General features: G+C 39.3%; 1 protein-coding gene across 15 annotated transcripts in view; it reads left to right on the top strand.

The window, feature by feature from the left end:
* Positions 1-16,834, top strand: part of CELF1 (CUGBP Elav-like family member 1) — a 59,792-nt gene extending 42,958 nt beyond the window's left edge. For 11 of the 15 annotated variants that reach the window (XM_027642032.1, XM_027642025.1, XM_027642036.1 and 8 more), the window contains 5 exons: positions 3,746-3,859; positions 4,042-4,227; positions 5,088-5,231; positions 6,890-7,057; positions 12,935-15,898. In XM_027642032.1, the coding sequence (XP_027497833.1) occupies positions 3,746-3,859; positions 4,042-4,227; positions 5,088-5,231; positions 6,890-7,017 (572 nt within the window). In that variant the 3' untranslated portion in view covers positions 7,018-7,057; positions 12,935-15,898. Of the gene's footprint in view, positions 1-3,745; positions 3,860-4,041; positions 4,228-5,087; positions 5,232-6,889; positions 7,058-12,934; positions 15,899-16,442 lie in introns of those variants that run through there. The other 4 variants (XM_027642037.1, XM_027642039.1, XM_027642035.1 and 1 more) reach the window with 2 other exon arrangements.
* The last annotated feature ends 2,994 nt before the right edge of the window (positions 16,835-19,828 follow it).

The following is a 19,828-nucleotide window of genomic DNA, read 5'->3' as shown; positions in this document are numbered from 1 at the left end:
ATGGGTGCTTTGCACCGTTTTCTACTTTAAGAAATTCCCAAGAAAGAATGTAGTTCAAAGAGTATTCTGTTGCTGGACATTTTTTACATAAAAACTTTGTGGTCTGCATCCTTAAAAGATTAAAATTTTAAAATTTATCTTTACTCCCAGCTATGTATTTTATTCCATAATTGAAAAACAAACAAACAAAAACCAACAAAAAATTACAAGTTGAGGCTACAGAAGAGCTGCATTTATAACCCAATAATGCTGCTTCATCATTAAGGGAGTACAAAGGTGAATATATTTGACAATTTCTCCTTTATTTCCTCATGTAGTAGCAGAGCTGAAATTGTCAGGTTACAATTTGCTGTGAGTGGCATTTAGAACTAAGATTTCCTCATTGGCTGTCTTGTCCAATGACTGGAGCAAGTTTGTTCTCTGTTTTGTTGAGGTGGAGGAAGGGACTGGCAGGTTGTGAAGTTCAAATGTCAGATGTGCTAAAAAAGGCAGAGACCGACTCTTCAGAAGCGTGCAGTGAAAGGACAAGGGCAATGGACACAAGTTGCAACAGAGAAAATTCTGACTAAATAGAAAAAGAAAATTAATGGCAAGAGTGAGTAAGCTCAGGAACCAGGTACCAGAGTGGCTGTGGAATCTCCATCATTTCAGAGACTGAGAATGCTGTTGGAAAGCACCCTGAACAAACCCTGAACAAACTCAGAGGTTAGACCAGCTCTGAACACTGTTAGACTGGATGATCCACAGAGGTCCCTTTCAACAGGAGTTATGCTGTTATTGTGTGATTCTTTGGAATTTGTTTCCCCTCTGTGAATTTTGGCTTTTCCACAGAACTCTGGAAGTTCTTTTTCCCTTGATGAAAGACATATTTCAGGACTCTGTTCCATTTTTGATCATGCTGGTGGAGGGGCTGGGGAGTAGGGAGCAGCTCATTTTTAAGTACTTTCTGTGCTCAATCCAAATAACCTTCTGATTGCTGGTCATATCAATAAAAGATTGTGTGTCAACAATTAAGTTATCATGATGGGACATTTGAATTAATATTCAATACAGATGTATCAGTTCACTCTTCACAGGCTTATAACATGAAGCAGGCAGTATTGTGTTGCTCTTTAAACTTAATTTCAAGTATAATTTTAAAGAGTAGAGATGACTTTTGTTCAAAAGAAAATTTTGGAGGATATGCGGTCTGCAAGTAGTCACTGACATCAAACTCTAAAACAGTTTCAGTACTTTTCATTAAAGGTATGAATATGCTTCACATTTTAAAACTGAAATTGGGCTTAGTTGAAGCCTCAGTGTGTACAGACACATTCAACCTCATATTTCCTATGATTATACAGCTTTTTTTAACTCTTTAGTCTGAGGTACTGTTATGTCTTACAAAAGCAAACTTGAAATTCTCTTTTGATTAATATTTATATGCACATTCATTCTGTATGTATTCACATAGACGGCTGTTGGAATCCACACAGAAAGCATCTATCCTTCTTGAACCACACCCAGACCTTGAAAAAACTCAGTATATAGCAGTTCAGCACTACGTAAATGCCTGCCTTGTCTGTGGGACGTATGGCAACATCTACTGTGATAACCTCTTAAACCTAAGTGCAGATGAGGTGGCTACCTCCTTGACTTCTTTCCATCTGTCATCCTGATGCTTATTTGGACATTTCTCTTCAAATTGCATAATTGGTGGAAAAATCCAGGCAGCCCTTATGCATAGTTACCTTTATTACTTTCTTTCATCTGCACGGATATCATTTGTGTCTGGGCAACTTGGAAGTCCATACAGTGCAGTCTGTGGACTATGAATAGGCTGAATGTCAGAATGGTTGAACTCAGTAGTGTTAAGTATTTTTTTCATGCTGTCTTCCTACCCATTTCAGACAATATTTTTAGGTAGTTCCAAGCAGTATTGTGTATTTTGATGTAGACTAGGATAAAGCAAAACCTGCAACCTTGCTGAAGATGAGCTGCTCTTTGAAAATGAACAGTCTACTGCTGTACCCACCTATAGGTAACCAATGTTGCAGAGGCCATGGCCTTAGATAAACTCATTTAAACTGCTAACTTGTGAAAGGGACATTCCAGAGAATATTATAGAAATATCTCAGGATTGGAATGTCTTGTCTGCCATCTTTTTGACTCTGACACCAATAAGAATTGTCTGCTCCAGAGCAAAATAGAACGGTTGCAAATGCTGAGGTGTATTTCCATTTCTCCTCCTTCTAAAGGCAACCATCAAAGGTCCAGCAAAGCCTAGATGATTTTGATGGCCTTAATGTGTCTCCAGCAAAATTGTTTTCGGAGATATCATAGTATTTCTGTTTTTACTGGAACTGATTCTGGTACAATTCAGTCAGATTCATTGCCTGAATTTAAGTTCTCTTCAGCTCATTGCCTGGATTCAGATGACTGAATTAGGATAGAGTTACTGTTTCCTCAAGTTTACCAACCTCCACAAGTTGTTACTTGATGTCCAAGTTTCACTCTCTTTCCTAGCTGTTCTTTTTTACATATTCAAATTTTCTTTTTTACATATTCAAACCTTCTCAAATACTTTCCACCTGGTTCTCTTAGAGTTAGACTTTTTGACTAGATAGAACTCAGTAGATAGATCTAAGAAAATGTAACCCTAATAGCAAGAAAAAGTCCCTAACCACCCACCAAAAACTGCACAGAAACAATGTTAAGAATTAGGGATGTAGTAAAGAACAGGTACAAAGCGATATTGGCTTTTCATGCCTGTTGCTGTGTGCTGTTTTCTGATCTAAAATATAACATAAAAAACATAAAGAACAGAATGATGACTAGAACTGTGGAACTCCTTCCCTCTTAGGAGCGACAACCTGAAAAATGGAAGACTGATACGGGAGAAGGATATGATTAAAGCCTACAAATATATTAGTGTTATGATGAAGGTGAACAGGGAAAGAACAGTCCTTAGATATTTCAATAAAAGAATTGCAGGATATTAGGCCAAGTTGTCAGCTGACAGTTCAAAAATAAAAAAAGATATTTCTTTGCATAGCGCATGATTAAATTGCAGAAGCCATGCCTTAGAACATACTAGAGTCCAACAATTCGGTGTTCAAAATGCAGTGAAATTAATGAATGAAAATTTATTACAAAGACATCGCCTTTGGCTGAAAAAATCCTAGATTTACAAATGGCTGCATTGGTCTATAGACTATACATAGGAAGCATTCCTTTGTAATTGCCCTGTATTTCTGCTCTACTGTTATTTATCTCCCTTTAGTCATTATCAGGAAAGGGGTGCTGACTTATTTTATGTATATAGGAATTGCTATACTAAAGATAAAAATAAACAAAAGTCTTCAGTTTTCTTGGTATTTTCGGTACTAAAGCATTTCTTGTTTTGTCTAAAGAAATTTCAGATAAAGGCAGCTAAACTAAATTAACTGTGTGTCCAGCTTTTTATAGTGGTTTAACTGAATTTATTTAAAATCACAACCCTTTAAAGTAGGGAAGGCATCCATTCTCCCTTTTACTTTGCTCTCTAACTTTTTGCCTTAACTGCTACCATTTTATTGTGGATGAGTTTGGGGGTTTTTTTTAGTGTTCTCATCTGTCAAATGGCTTTTTTTTTTTTTACATGAAGTATACTATGTTGCCTTCATCTGTTCCTTACTAGCCTTTTTTACAGAAATAACTTAACAAAGAAGTTGAATTATCAGGACCAAAAAATATTACTTGAAGTTTAATTATTTTATTTTAATAGCAGGTTCCTCACCTAGCTCCAGTAGCAGCTCCTCTGTTAATCCAATGGCCTCTCTTGGAGCATTGCAGACACTGGCAGGGGCTACAGCAGGCCTCAACGTTAGCTCTTTAGCAGGTAAGTTATGTGTTGTGGTGGGTTGGGGGAGTAGCTGATTAACATTCCTCGGCCTGTGCTGGTTCTGTGGGGTTATTTCTTCTACTCCCTGCTTTTTGTAATACTGCAGAGTATTTGAAAGGTTATCAATCTGGCCCAGTGGAAACACTCAGTCATCTTTTATTTCCTCTTTCTTAATCCAGGAATGGCAGCCTTAAATGGAGGACTTGGCAGTGGTGGTCTTTCAAATGGGACAGGTAGCACAATGGAAGCCCTCACACAGGCTTATTCTGGAATCCAGCAATATGCTGCTGCTGCACTGCCCACACTCTATAACCAGAGTCTCTTAACACAGCAGAGTATTGGTGCAGCGGGAAGTCAAAAAGAAGGTAGGCAGAAAGCTGTAAAAACAACTTGAGAGGGGTTGTCAAAAGGGCAAGGTTAGCCCTTGCAACTACCTGATCTGCAGATCTTTCATTTGGTGGCATTTTTTTAGAATCTTGGAGTTACTGAAGGTAAAGAAGGAAAACCTGCACGATCTTTCTGTAAAGGGCTGCCCAAAGTAGTTTTTGTACAGGAGGTTTCTCACAGGGTTTATGTAGTCTTAAACACTTTGTAATCATGCTCCTCCGTTTTCTCGGGGGGAAGAAGCGTATAAGTGTACAGCGTGATACATCCCACTGTCAGAGAATCAGATGTGGTTTTGTTAATGTCGTTTTCTTGGTTCTTCACCTCTTCCCATAGACACTTATGCCAGTCTCTTCACTCTTCAGATTCAGGTTCAATTTAATATTTAGTGTAAAGTAAGGAAGAATGTAGGAGTAAGTTTTCAGCAGAATATGTAAGATGCTTAGAAAAGAATCTGTCAGATATAAAGCAATACAATGATTTGTATTTTGTATTGACATTCACTTAGTCGTTTTGGGACCACAAGCTTTGCATAGCCGTTTTTGGTTTAGTCAGCATCTGGGAGTCAAACTTACTGTGTGAGCAAAGATCTGTGTTTTGCACAATGTGTAAATTTCAAGTAAAAATGGTGAGAAAGAGCTAGAATTTTTTGAATGATCAATCCCCACAAAGAGTCATGCTAATTTATTCTGGAATCAAGTTCTCTGCAGAAATGTGAACAGCAATTTGATTGTTTTATCCAGAAAATTTGGCTTGAGTGGCTCTTTCACTTTTTTTTTGTGCAGTGGGCATATGTTATCCATGCTCTTTCTGAATTTATATTCCTACTTGTCGTTTGTAGGTCCGGAGGGAGCCAATCTGTTTATCTACCATCTTCCCCAGGAGTTTGGGGATCAGGATCTGCTGCAGATGTTCATGCCATTTGGAAATGTCATCTCTGCCAAGGTGTTCATTGACAAGCAGACCAATCTAAGCAAGTGTTTTGGTACGTTGGTACAGCTTCCTCACAAGGGGAAGTGGAGAGGCAGGCACTCTTCTGTTCTCTCTGAGGACTCATGATAGGATCCAAGGGAATAGCATGAAGATGTGTCAGGGAGATTTAGTTTGGATAGTAGGAAAAGGTTCTTCATCCAGAGGGTGGCTGAGCACTGGAACAGGCTCCCCCAGGAAAGTGGCCACAGCACCAAGCCTGACAGAGTTCAAGAAGTGTTTGAACAATGCCCTGAGACACATAGTGTGATTCTTGGGGCTGTTGTGTGCAGGGACTTCAGTGATCCTTGTGGATCCTCTCCAGTTCAGGATATTTTATAAATCATTATCTGTAGAAAGGTAGCTTCTTTTTTATAATCTCTTTTTGAGTATATTGTCTAGTCTAGCTTTTAGGTCAAGTAGGGAGTCTTTCTCTATCTTCCCTAAAAATAAGTAAACCAAATGCTTTCAGCAATAAACTGTATTTTTCTGATTTTCATTGTGACTTTTTGCTTTTCCCAATTTCATACTATTATACCTCATTATACTCTTCCAGCCCTAGATAATTCACCCTGAGATTAGCTCAGTGGGTTAGAGCATGGTGCTGATAACACTAGGGTCATGGGTTCAAACTCCATATGGGCCATTGACTTAAGAGTTGAACTCAATGATTCTTGTGGATCCCTTCCAACTCAGAATATTCTATGATTATGATTTGTGTTTGCAGACTGTAATCATGGTATAGTTCCTTCTCTTCTCTCTTTCTGTCTTTTCAACAATTGTTTGTGTTGCTGTATATACTACTTAGTACATTATAATTATGAATTATTTATATTAATATCTTTATATATAATTATTGTGGCTCCCATATTGCATTCTTGTAGTGCTATAAGCTCTTGTGACTCTTTTGATAGATGGAGGTTCCTTCTGATGGAATTGGAGAAGTGAGCCTTTCTCTATGGTTTTGATAGCTTTTGATAGCTACATAATATCCTGAATTTTTTTGTATTTGAGGCAAGCAGTGTGGACAATCTGATGCTTTGTGAGAACACAACAATATGCTGATCATTAAGCTGTAACACATGCATATTATGGACAGCCATTGACTGGAGTGGTTTATTATTCCCAGCTTATTTAAAATAGGCTCCTTCAAAATCCTAGATAAGTTTGTTTTGAGGATGATCTTTTTAGGAATGATATATAACTTGTCATCCAAGAGAAACCTAAATATAATAGTGGTACAAGTGCTACACTCCCTAGAGAGCTACTTCACTTCAAAAAAATGTGTTCCCATAGTGTCACGAGGTGATTTCAGTCTTGTATCTTTAATGAGCTTTTGCATATAGATTAACATTTTCCACGTTTGGTTTTCTCCCAGGTGTGAGTTCTTATAAAACAAACAGCAGTACTCATTTTTGTTGATAGGCTAGAAAATGTTATTTTAATTTCCTGAGCTTTGTGTATCTTTTGGCCAAAGTTCCATATGTCAGAAAGCAATGATTTATTTGAGAGCCCTTAGTAAGGAGTTATTATGAAGAGTCTAAAACACTTGTGAGCTTCTGAAGGTGGTATTTCATACCAGCTTCTCTGACCTTGTAAGTGCCTGCATTTCCGATTGTGAGTACCTGTTTTGGGCAGCTTTGTCATGTTTATTATGTCTTTTCCTTTCTTCAGGTTTTGTAAGCTACGACAATCCTGTCTCTGCACAGGCTGCCATTCAGTCAATGAACGGCTTTCAGATTGGCATGAAGCGTCTGAAAGTACAGCTCAAGCGCTCTAAGAATGACAGCAAGCCATACTGAGCACCCTCCCCTCCGGGACTGGAGTGAGAAGGATCTTCTGGTAAGTTGGAGAGGAGCGCACTTAAGTGATTCGAAGCCCTAAGGCTGTGTTTTTACAGTCCTGGAAGCTGATCCATGCCTTCTATCTGGCACATCTTCCCTTGAAGACTCTGCTGCAGCCTCTGCTGAGAATCCTGCTTCGGATGGAGGACAAGTTTGTGCTTTTGTTTCCAGTGTTTTACTTTGGAGTTTAGGTGCCATATCGCTGAGGTTTTTTTGTTTAGTTTTGTTTTTTTTTCTCCCTTATTTGAAGTTTGCTGTGTTTGTAACCAGTGTGTGTTGAGAAGGACCAATGCCAGCTCCTTGTGGATGGGGAGAGAAGGTTAAAGGGAGCAGCAGAAACTGACACCACACTGCCTTGGGTAGAGAGGAGAAGGGAAAGCAGAAATAACACAGAACAGCTGATGAAAACAAAGACAGGGAAGGAGAACAGTCTTGGGTGAAGAAGAACCGACTCCATGTAGTCTTTGTCATGCCCCGTCTGCTCATGGAAGTTTCCTTAACTGTATACCATGGTGAGGATTTAGTAAATCATCTCTAAAGCAGGAGACAGGCTAAAAGGGTGAACATATTAACAAGCCAAAGGAAAACTGCAGTGTTTTGGGGTTTTTTTTGCTGTATATAAAGTAGTGTTTATATAGCACTGTGAATGTACACAGCACTTTATAAAATTATTAGATAATGTCTCTGCCCAGAAAATTTCACTGTCTGTTTACAGTGGAATATTAGTGAGATGCAGTGAATTTCTCCATATATAAGAAAACGTCTCCTATGTACTTTAGCTAGGTTTTGTGGGAAGGTAGAGACAACTTAGTCTGGATGAATACATCTGAGGCTGGAAACAAACTTTTGATCCCTGGTAACCTGCAGTTTTTTGACAATTTTTCTTCTTGACAGTTGATCACATTCCCCATTTCTGTGGAATAATGTCCTTTTTTGCTATGATAGCTATGAGTTCCTTCTCATAAGCATAATGTAAGTGCTCATTGTTTATTGAAATGATAACTTCCTCTTTTGTTGAGGGGTTTTTTGTTTGTTGGTTTTTTTAACAAACAAAACAATTTGTGCAGTGACATGGTCTAGTAATTAGGTGTTTTTTTATACTGCAGTTTTCCTTTAAGGTGGTGTGTACCAGTGCAGAACAGGCTAACCCAGGAGCTGTGGAACCAGAGTATTGAGCCACTCATTCAGTCTTTTTCTGCCTTTTGGTACTAGCTGTTATCTTCTCTATTGAGGGAAAATTGAACACACCCCTTAAGTGCACACACACTTTTTCTGCATATTAGTGAAATTGCTAATGCCTTGCTAAGGGCCTTTTGTTATTCACTGGTTTTAGGGGGCTCAAAGGACTTTTGACACTCTGGCCTGAGCTGTTGTAAGAAATCCGTGTAGAATTCCATTTCATAACCACCAAAATCCACCTCTGTCACAAGAGGAAGTTTACAATTTCTGTGTGTCTTTAACAGAGGTTCGATTTACCTCATATTTTCTTCTTTTCCTTGTTTTCTTTGTATTCCTGCTTTGTGAGGCTGTTTCCCAGGGCACCAGCTAACACTGCAATCTGGAAGCCAGCTACTAGATGATGAGTGCCTGGGTCAGAGGTGGGGTCAGAACTTTGTGTTCTGCTCCACCAGGAGGAGCAGTAAACCCATCAAACCTGAGATCTCAGTCAGAATCCCCACTTGTGTGCAGTGATCTGTTGGGAATGTCAGGCATTTCCAGGAACTGGGCCCCCTGTGATCTCAAACCTCAGAAAACAAGGCCTGACCTGTAACATCCAAGGGGGAGCCCTTTTCAGCTCTTAGATTGAAAATCAAAGTTAATGTCAGTCTGTCCATATTGATGGCAGACAGATAAATCTGTCAGTATTATTCAAATAATTTTGTGGTGGCTAAATTTCAAAGGCCAGATTGCCAAATTTCCCAGTTATGCTGGCATGTGGTACCCTTCTATGTTAATTATTTGAATCTCTCTAGAAACGTAAACATACACTGAAGTGAACCATGTACACTTGAATTCTGCACCATGGGAAAGATGTGTCCTGGTTTTCTGAGAAAAGAGTGTTGGAGTGTGAAGGCCTCCAGGGTGATAATGGGATTTTTTTATATATATATAAATAATATACTTTTCAGAAAAAGAAAAAAAAAACAGGAAAAAAAAACATAGTTAGGAGCAACTGCTCCAAGTGCAACCTGCTGTAACCAAGAATGTTGTTTCTATTTTTATAGAAGTTTTATACCGCTCCAGGGTGGAGAATATTTATTACCTAAATTATTTCACTGGAAAAAAAGGCCAGGGTTTTGTAGAATCCTGAATGTGATTGTTTAACACACATAATGATGTGCATGATTGAAACTACTGATTTTCAGTGGCCTGTTTGCAGCCCAACAACTGCTAAACGAGGAAGATGAATGCTGTGAACCAGTGGAGGAGAGCACTGTGCTCTGGGGTCTCTACAGTCACTCTTACCTTCTTTGTACCCTACCCCACTGTACTGTCCAAGACCTTTGTCCTGTTTTTCTTTTAACCTGATGCTCTGGCCTCTTTACTAGTCATTTCAGTTGCCCATAATTAGATATTTTAGCTTCTTCATCCTATAGTGTGTCCTCAATACTGTAATTGACGGATCAAGCTTGCCATTGTTGCAAATAGGTGTGACCCCTGTTGACTTCAGGAGATTCACCAGTTTACACTGTGGCTTAGTTTGATCAGTGACTCCTCCCAGACATAATCACCTTAAGTCACCTAACTTGGGCTAGCTCTTGTGCCTTACTGGCATAACTATAAGTATTGCCAAAAAGAAAAGGAAAATAAATCTATGCAGGTTAAATTTTAAAAGATGTGATCCTCAGATGGTTTGACTCAATGCAGTTCAGCTCTCTTCAGTAGAGAGCTGCATCAGTTTTCACCAGCTGAAGATGTTGCCCTTTTTTGTGTATTTGTTTCAGATTTCCTTTTCTTGGTGTATCAATGTGTATGTTGCCAAAGTTAATAAATGTATCAAGTTTGTGACTTGGGCAGATTTTTTTTTCTGATAACAGAACTGATCAGATAAAGTCAACTTTCTGTCTGTTTGATGGCTGCCACTGATTATGGAGATTTAGGCTGCTCTTGCTTTTCAGTCTTAAGCCAGTTTTCTTCCTCACTCATTGGCAGGAAAATCTGGGATTTTGGGTACCTGGGGTTTACATATTTTATTTTATTCTTAATTCTTATCATGCTCTCATTCAAGTGCAAATCAAATCAATGTCAAATACTTTATTTCCTGGATAGCAAGGTAAAAATCAGTTGGATTCAAATAAACTGCAAAAGGTTGCCTGAAGTAGCCACATAGACAAAGTATGCTGTATGCTCAAAACCAAAGAACCTGCATTTTCCACAACAAAAAGGAGGACTTCAGATTAAATACAATTCCTTATTATGCATGCCACCAGGAAATATTTAATGTATTTTAAGTTACAAGGTGGGATTATCTACTTCATAGATTTTTTTTTTCTCAGGAGATATTTGATTTTACTGCTGTAATAAGGTGAAAGTTTTATGAACTTAGTCTGATACTACTTAATGTCAGTATTTTAGTAATTGAAATCATAATTTTTTCAGTCCCCTAGATAATCAACAGTCCAAAATAGGATAGCTCTTTGTAATTTAGTTTTTTCTTCCATTAGTGCAAAGCTTGCATTATTAAAAAGTTCCTTTGATATATAGTAACTAAAATTTAATCCTAAGCAGAATGAGGATTGGAATTTTTCGAAAATCTCTGAGTCAAAAATGGGGAATAGCTGTTTATATTTTGTTGGTGAGGTAATTTCCTAGCTTTTGACATTGCTATCTGGAAAATAGGCACCTCAGAAAAATTTTCACTGGGAAATACATGTATCAAGAAAAAGCTTTTCTCCTGAATACTGAAAGTATTCAAGTAGTCTCCTGAATACTTGAAATACTGCAAGCTGAATCTAACTGAACTGTTTCTTCTTGTTAATGACTGTGAGTTAGGGAAAACCAGCAAAACAGAATGAAGTTGTTCCTGTTTCATTTGGAAGTGTCTAAAAACAACTTGCATAAAGCAAATTTCAAATGAAGGGTGCAACTATGAACATGTAAGATGCTTTGAAAGCCTCTTGTTGTGGGCATTTAAACCTGAGGATGTTTTATATCCCTGAACATACCTAGCACAAAATATGAAACACAGAAGGCAGATTTATCACTGTTGTGAAAATTAAAAAAGGACAAACTGGAATAACTTTCTCCGAGTCTTTTAAGTTCTTCTCCAGCATCTCATGGTTCTGTTCTTGTAGGCCAGTCTTGCCGTAGGACTTTGATGAAACTTATTCTTTCCCCTCAGTATTGCTAAGTGAAATATTTGAAAAATCTCTGTAAAACAAACAAATCACACAGAGCATTTTGATGGTACATGCATAGATGTCACTTGATTTCATGCTTCTTCTTGTTTCTCATGCCTCAGTTCATGATGAATTTGCCTTTCTAGTTTAGTAGTGAAACCTTACACCTATCTGCAAACTATCTAGAGTATTTCTAGAAATATAGAAAAAACTGCAAGAGTTGCATTGTACTCTGTTTGCTGGAGTTGGTTTAAACTCTATACTAAGTCCTTTCCTTTTATTGGAAAGCATGAAGAGCAAATTAATCTCAGCAGTACTAATAAGAGGAGTGTTGCCGGTTTAGTTGACAATGTGCTTCTTGTTGCTTTGGAACTAGAAACAACACTTGTTACTCTCAAATATGCTATAAATGCTGTAAGATAATATGCAAATCTCACCTTGTTCTAGTCTCTAACCAGCAGCTTTGAGATGTGCTGAAGACTAAGGCCACAGACAGGAGCTAAAGGGGAACTGGGGAGGCAGAAAAAGAAAACAAATCACTTCCTCTCTCTTCTACCTCCCACTCTCAACTCAAAATGTTCCTTGTCACTTGCAGATCACAAGCTGAGGGGAGGGAACAGATGTATATTATATCACTTAATATAAAAATTACTTTTTTATAAACTCTTCAAGAAAACTTCAGGAAACACAGTTTTTCTGCTCATCAAACTGGCAACAGTGACTGTAGAGCTTCTCAGAGCTCAGAATCCCCTCCTCATGAATTCAGGGAGCTGGGGGCTGTTACATAAAAGGTTGGGAACAGAAAAATCCCTGTGCAGGTCTAATGGTATGAAAAGTGCGCAGCTAGGACAAGTCTTAACTTGCAGTCAAGTCTTAAGGAATTCTTCTCCTATGTGTGGGCTTTTTGTCTTGTATAATCTTTTTTTTTCCCCTTTTCCAAATCACCCACCCCCAGTTTCGTGGGCTCCTAGGGAATGAGAAGGGACTGTAGCTGAAGGATTTGCTGGGCTACTACTGCCTAAGAACTTCACATGTTAGAGTGCAAGAAAAGTCTCAACCGTCAAACCACCTGTGAATCCCTTGTGTCCTCTGTCTTGTCTGTCATGGTCTCAGTCTCTGTGGCCAAATGTTAGCCCTGGAGTCGTATTTTTTTTTGAATTGGTCTCCTGGGGAGGGAGCCTGCTCTGTTCTTCTCCTAAACAGAGGTAGTGGAGACACTGGGCACGGGGTAAGGTGAATGCATGCTAATCGATGTGTCACTAGGCTGTGGAATGCTCCACAGACTGGGTGCTGAGAGGGAAATCCAGGCCTCTGCTTCCATTTGGTTTCTGGCAGTTTGATGTTTACTTGGTGTCTTTCATGTACTTTGACTTTTACTTGTCCATCGTTGGCATGTGCTGCCCTCCCCTGTCAACTCCCTTCCCCAGGAGATTTCATTGTACAGTGCCCATTCTTGTTCTCTCTCTCTGTGTTTGGATGTACTGCTCTGTGTAACTCAGTGGGTCTCCCTCTTTCTGGTTTGTTTTTTTTTCTAGATTCCTGCCGTTTGTTCATCGTTGTGCCTAAAGCATGTCGATGTGGCGTTCAAGTACATCGTCCAAATCCTTGTCTCTTCAGCTTCTCTGATGCTTGAACTCTCACCTTTGACCTTGTGTTGACCTTTGATGCTGATGTGTATTTTTATTACGTTTGTTTCTTTCTTTTTTTTTTTTTTGTGCTGCCAAATTGGTTTTGCTAGAAAGACTGCTGAAGGGGAATATTTAAACTTGCATTTGAATATAAAAGAATTTCTATTTTTCTAGACCTTCGTAAGATAACCACTTGATTTTGTGAATTTGATTCTTTGTAATTGTCTTCAGAGCAGCCTTGCTAGCATACCTTGTGGAGTATTTGTATTTCTGTGAACATACAGCCAATCACTTTCTAGGCTTAGTTTTTTCTGTGTGCTTAGTTTTAAAAACACAGTTCGAATTAAAAGTCAATTATATGGTGTGACTTAATCTTTCAGGAGACTTCCTAGTCACATTTTGCTGATTTGGTTTCTGTGCTTGAGGAGACAGCATGTGTTTTTATGAGTTCAAACTTGTGACTTGAAGTGGCATCAACAGAAAACACTTGAACTACATTTTCCTCTGATTGTAGCTACATTTTTGCCCTGGCATTTACTGATTTTTTTTTTTAATTATTATTATTTTTTCCCCCGCTTCCCTGTGTGATTATCAGTCTGCAGTGAAAATTTGATCAAAGTTGATGTTGTATTTTGTTAAGCTCCAGCATGCTTGGTTTTTTTGTAACTGCAATCTCCTCAGCAAAATGTGATGGTTTTGTTTTAATCTTTCAAACTAAGATAGTGCCCAGAAATGTTTTGCATGTTTCCTGCTGTTTTCTTCACATCCTCGTATATATCACCTTCACCTCTCTGTTTTCTATAGTTTGTGCAAAAACTGAGCAATTTAATGAGTTTCAGAGGTATCCTTTAAATTGGTGGTTTTGGTATGACAAATATCTGATCAGAAGCCACCTGAGGGCATCTACCTGTGCACTTAGACTGTCTGCCTGACAGAGCACCTGGACCTTGTTCCATATCCAGTGCAGTCAGAGGCTCTGAGGGTGCTTGGTTGCACTGTTCACATAGTAGAAGTTTTGGTGGAAGGGCATAGCTGGGAGCAGGAAGGTCGGGGAACTTCACAATATTTCTGTTTCCAAAGTTATGTGAAGTCAAGGCTCCTTTCAAACACTTATGAGCATTTTGTACAAGTCAGGGCACATTTCTGTGAAGTCCGTCCCCAGTTTAAGACCATCAGTCAGAGCTCGGTGGCAGGATTCTGGAAGAATCTAGGTTAGCTCGTGAAACAAAGCGTTTTAAATATCCCAGAGAAAGCATTTGTAAACCTGATCCTACAACTGCTGGCTCTTTTCCCAAGTGACAAGCACAATACAACAGCCTCTGAAGCTGTTACCTGAACAGGGTACCATCCCCAGCTCTCTTCTCAAGGGCCTTAGCTGGGGAATCTCTGCGGAGATTTTTTAATTTTTGTTTAGTTTTTAATTGGGTAATGAGCTGAGCAGTTTTGCTGGCTTGCAGGATGAACTAGAACAGGTTACTGCTCTCTGGGTAGCAGGCTTCCCCCTGCCCTACATACTGTCTGCACAGGTAGGAACTGGGAAGTAGCTTCTAGATGAAGGCACCTGAAGAGTGTGGGCTGTGATGAAGTTTCAGTCAGCAGCAGCAAGCTAGTGTAGGTATCTTAACAGTAGAAATAATGTGAAATGAAATCCCAGGAGAAGGGTTTTTGCTGAGAAAACAAATAGAGTTTCATTGGATAGAAATCTTAATTTTGTCCAGTGTTTGGGATAATGCAAAGATGTAAAGATTTTTTTCTACCCTACTCCCGAGTTGGCTGAGGATACTGTATTCTCAATAGGTATTGACCAGACTTGTGTAGACAGTCCTTAATCTGCTTATAAAAGAGAGCATGTTTGGATATGGTACATATACCTGGGAGTGAAATGTGAGGCTGGATGAAGAAAGGGTAGAGATTTATTTATTTGGGAAGTAGGGTTGTGGGCTGGCTGCTGTTAGTCCCACAGTCTGAATGCACAGGGCTGTGTGCCGGAGGGCACTGATGCCCTGCAGTGTATGGAGTAACTATCAATACATTTCTGTACATGCGCATTTGGTTCCATAAGGAACTTTGGGGAAACCTGTGGAAAATTATCTGAAGAAAACCAAAATGCCAAATGTTGGGTGTTTCTTTCCTTTCTTCTTTCCTTTCCTTCCTTTGGTTGTTTTAATTGTTCTGTGGTGGTTTTAATGGATTTGAGACAGTGGAGCAGCAGCTGCCTTTCTGATTTTTGGCTGCTTTTTGTGAATAATTTAAAAAGAAAATTTACATTTTGGAGACAAACCTGTGGGCTTTTTTATTGGTACAAACATTGTATTTAACACTAGGGGTTTTGTACAGTTTTTTGCCTTTTCTACTAGAAAACAATGTAAAGTGATTCACAATGTGACGAGAAAACAAATTGCCACTATGACCAAATGTAGAGTCTGTTCTGCAGTAACAGGATTTAATCAACTCGAAGTCGTGGTTCAGTCGTAGAAATGCTTTTCTTTACCTTGTTTGAGCTGTTCCTTTTCTTCTTGTTTTGATTTGCAAAACAAAATGTCTTTTTGTGTGAAATTGTGTTGTACTCTGTAGAGAATTTACTTTAATGGTTTAAAAAGCAGAGGAGCGCATGTTGCTTTTCTGATCTGATCACAGAGTTTGTGTAGTGGATTTAAAAATGAAAAGATTTGTTACAAGTTTGGAACAAGCAAGTATGTGTTAAAGGAATTTTTCTTCCTTTTGTGTGTGTGTGTGTTTTTTTTTTCTTTTTGTCCCAAAGGGCAACTTAAAGCTGTTTTAATTGCACAGACACACCAACAACAAGTCATTTTGTATATGCCAAGTGTGGTACCTTCCTTTGTTTATTTGCTATTAAACTGTTTGAGAAGAGTCCTTGTGTGTTGTATTTGTCTCTTAAACTTGAGGTTCTTTTGGGGTCCAAGCATGGGAAGATGAGGAGAGAGAACTATTTTCTGGTTTCTTGGCTGTGAGTCACAAAACTTTTCATGGCCCAATACCACTTGTTCTGGGTGTACAGTATAGCCCTGGATTTTAACTTCCATGTAGACAAGCGACTTTGAGTAGAAATTGAAAAGATTTTTTTTTCAGTTGAGACACCTCTGCTTTGTATCATTTGACAGCCAAGTCCTCTTTAGACATTAGATGCGGAGAAGCTGAGAATCTTGGATAATGAGAGTACGTGTTACACTGCGGAGTGAGGTGTAGGCATATCCAGCCTCACAGAATGGATGCCATGTGGCCACGTGCCTGTCTGTGCACTGCACTTAATGGTGTTTCAAAGGCTAAATACCTTCAGCGTAACACCAGACTTCAGCAGGAACAGCACGTGTGCGTGGTGGTGTGTGGGATTAGGCACCAGCTGATACCACTCTCATAAGCCCCATACCCACTACTGCCTCCTTACCCCTTCCAGGAACATGGCCAAGCTTGCTGAATCTGTCCTGGTTCTGCAATATGAAGGTATCTGCAGCCCCCAGTGCTCCTGGTCCTGGAAATACTACATAGGAACTCCAAATGGATTTGGATTACTGACTAGTAATAAGCAAAAGCTACCCGCTTTGCAGTTAGAACTAAGGTATCTTTACAGTTCATTTTATTTCAAATTAATAAAAAGTATCTAGCATAGCCAAAGCATAATTCATTGAGCAACTTGCCACAAGTTTGACATTAATAGTGCCTCTCTCAGAAGGAATGTACCACAGTGGCTATGATTTTGCCACATTTCTGAAAGCTTCTAAAATTCCATGATGTTACTCCTTCCTCCTGCTGTCTTGCATCTCAGAGACTGCAAGCATTTTCAGAGCAGTTATGTTTCTCCTCTGTGTCCTTTTCCTCAGTTCTCTGGCATACTCTGTTTCACCCCATTACTTCCTACATGATTGTAAATCTGAGAGCATTTTCAGGCCTCGGGATTCAGTGCTGCATTCCTTGCCCTGCAGCGCACCAATTGCGAAGTGAGGCACTGAGCCACCTGTTACAGTGTGTGCTGGGATCCCTGCAGTTAATTTGCAGCTGTTGAGAAGAGAGGCTGGAGAGATTTCAGTTCAGATATGACTTGAGGTGAAGGATGGAGAGAAACAATTGAATCAGAAAAAGGAGGTTTTTAGGCAGAATGGAAGATTCCAGCTTGTGCAAACAATTCACTAGGCTGGTCTTACACAGGCAAAGCTTTGTCAGTTGCATCTTACAGAACTGACACTAGGCAGGTGGGGGGCTTTTGTTTGTTTGGGGGGGTTGTTGGTTGTTTGGGGTTTTTTAAGGTTTTTTCTTTAATTTAAAAGGCCACCAAAAATCAGTAGACAATTAAACTACAAATAAGAGCCAGTGTATTAATCCCTGAAAATAATAAGCATTTTCAGATGAGTTGTTACATTGGTCAACATCAGTAGAAAATACACAGAGTTTCAGGTAAAATCCTGATATTGAATGTTTTAGGGGAATTTTTTTTCCTCTCACATCCACCGCACTTGCACTACTTGTTTGGACTCCCATGTCTGATCTTCCTGACTTTACTAGCCATGTTCCTGGCCATGTCTTCATATGGCCAGGAGTCACCAGGGCCATGTTATGAAGAGCAGTGGGGAGAAGGACAAGCAGCTCAGAGTGTGGTCACTCTGAAGAAGTGAATGCATGATTAGCCACACTGCATGCTCTGCTGCATGACAGGTGAGATTCCGTAATTTGGTGTTTTCAGGCACCATTCAGGCTTATTTATTTGCAGGTCTTGAGAAGAAACTGGGGATCGTTTACTGTAGAAGCTGTACCTGAATCTTGTATGAACTAGAGCTGTCTTGAACCACAGACTGATGCCATTACTTTTTTGAAGCACTACGGGCAATCAGTGTCAATCTTTAATCCCTCCTTATTTAGGTAGGCACTAGGTTCAGAGTGGTATGTTCCATATCTCAGAGCATGTTCCTGGTTTTTGAAGATGACCAGTTTGAACTTGATGGATCTAGCCCTTATTTTACTAGGGTAAGTTTTTATCTCAACATGTGAGTTGTGAGTTGATTCCAAAGAGACTAAGCACTATTTCATAGGAGATCTCAAAACCAAGGAAGTCCAGTGTGATTAACAAAATGCAGGACATTTCCTCTTAGATGGGTTTTGTCAGGCTGCAAGGCATCCTCTGTTAGCTTTGGTTGTGCTGTATGTGGAAGGAGCAGTGCTTTGCTGTGTGGTCCAAAAGCATCAGGATGAGTTTGAGTTACAGGCAGGTCACTTGTGGAAGGTTAATTTTGCAAAGTAGTGTGATCTAGCAAAGAATTTTTGTTTCCCCCCTTCTTAAGTCCTCCAATGTAGCAGGCTCCAATGTTGCTTTCCTGGCCTCTTAACTTGATGGCCTCACCATTATCAATGCTTTCCATGGGGATCAATCTTTGGGATCTTGTCTCCATCCCACCACCCACCCCTAGAGGGAAATATAAAAATTACTGCAGGAAAGAGAGACTTTTTAAAATTCTGAATTGGACTTCCATGGGAGCCTTGTCTATAAAGTACCTAGATAATAATTTAATGGTGCTGCTGAAGTGATCTTTACACATTGACCAGCTGTGCTCACTGTTATTTTTCTTCAGCTTTTGTAGATTTTTTCCACAGTTTCTACTTCCATAGTTTGAGAGTACACATAGTCTATGCTGAAACATCATCTAGCACATTCCCTCTCTGAAAAACAATGCTAAATTAAATGATGCAAATATCGTAGTATATATAAGCTCCCAAAAGAGAATCAGTCTGATTGCAGTAAAACTTTCTACAATTTAATATGCTTTTCTTTTTAAAATATTTTTTATGAAGAAATTTTGGATAAAGGTACGGATGTAATCTCTTAAGATCATAACTCCTATGATCTAAAGCCTCAAGGTAGACTGTGGCTCCTTCTTTTGTGTCCTGCTTTCCTTGGGGATTTTACCTCAGGAAGGCATCCTTGGGTTTGTGTCGACACAGGCCAGGATGGTCTGATTGGTGTCCTATGAGGTAATTCTGCTGCTATTTACCTGTGCTTGGGGAAGAACCGCCACCAAATTCACATAGAAGCAGGGAGCCAGCTGGAGACATGCCTGCTTTTGCAAGTGGGTCTGTTGTTAAAACTCAAAATTGCAATTGCTTCTCTTTACATAGTAAAAGGATCCCAAACTAAGTTCCTGGGACTTCTGTATTGAAAAAACATTAGACATCCCTGAGGCATTCTCCACCCACCCCCAGGTTTGGTGTATCTTCTTAGGAAGGACAGAGTAAATCTATAGACAACCCAGGCTGTGGCCATTAAAAATGCAGCACATCAATAAGGGTATGAAACTTGACTTCTAGAGGAACCAGTCTAACTTTTACTTTTTCAATGGAGTGTGGGAAAGTTGAAGCTATATTCTACTTGGGCTAAGAACTCTCTCATGCAGTCAGAAAGTGCAGAAATCTGTTGCTCTGTGTCTTCATTGTCATTCATCATGAAAGATCAGCAAGTTCTGGATGCAGAATTTCAGCAGTGCCTTTGACAACTTCTATTAGAAACTCTTGGACGACTGCCACAGGCATCTGATGGCAGCAAGCAACAGTCAATCAAGAATAAAGGTTTTCAGGATTGTTAGCTTGTCTCTGAAATTAGGAAGTCAGTCCTGTATTTGCAGCAAATCTGTGACCTGTGTCCACAGAAACAGTCCATGTTTACAGCTGAGGTCTTCAAAAGGGAGGCTGAATTTTGTGCCTAGCAAAGTATCAGACGCATTGTTGCAAGTGCAGTCATCTAGTTCATACCTGACAAAAAGTATTTTTCCTACTATTCTGTATATTTCCTACTATTCT

This window comes from Corapipo altera, unplaced genomic scaffold (genome assembly GCF_003945725.1).
Source record: "Corapipo altera isolate COAL_440 unplaced genomic scaffold, ASM394572v1 23b, whole genome shotgun sequence".
NCBI classification, from domain to species: Eukaryota; Metazoa; Chordata; class Aves; order Passeriformes; family Pipridae; genus Corapipo; species Corapipo altera.
The sequence above is the reverse complement of the archived record's forward strand: the minus strand, read 5'-3'. Positions and strand labels throughout refer to the sequence as shown.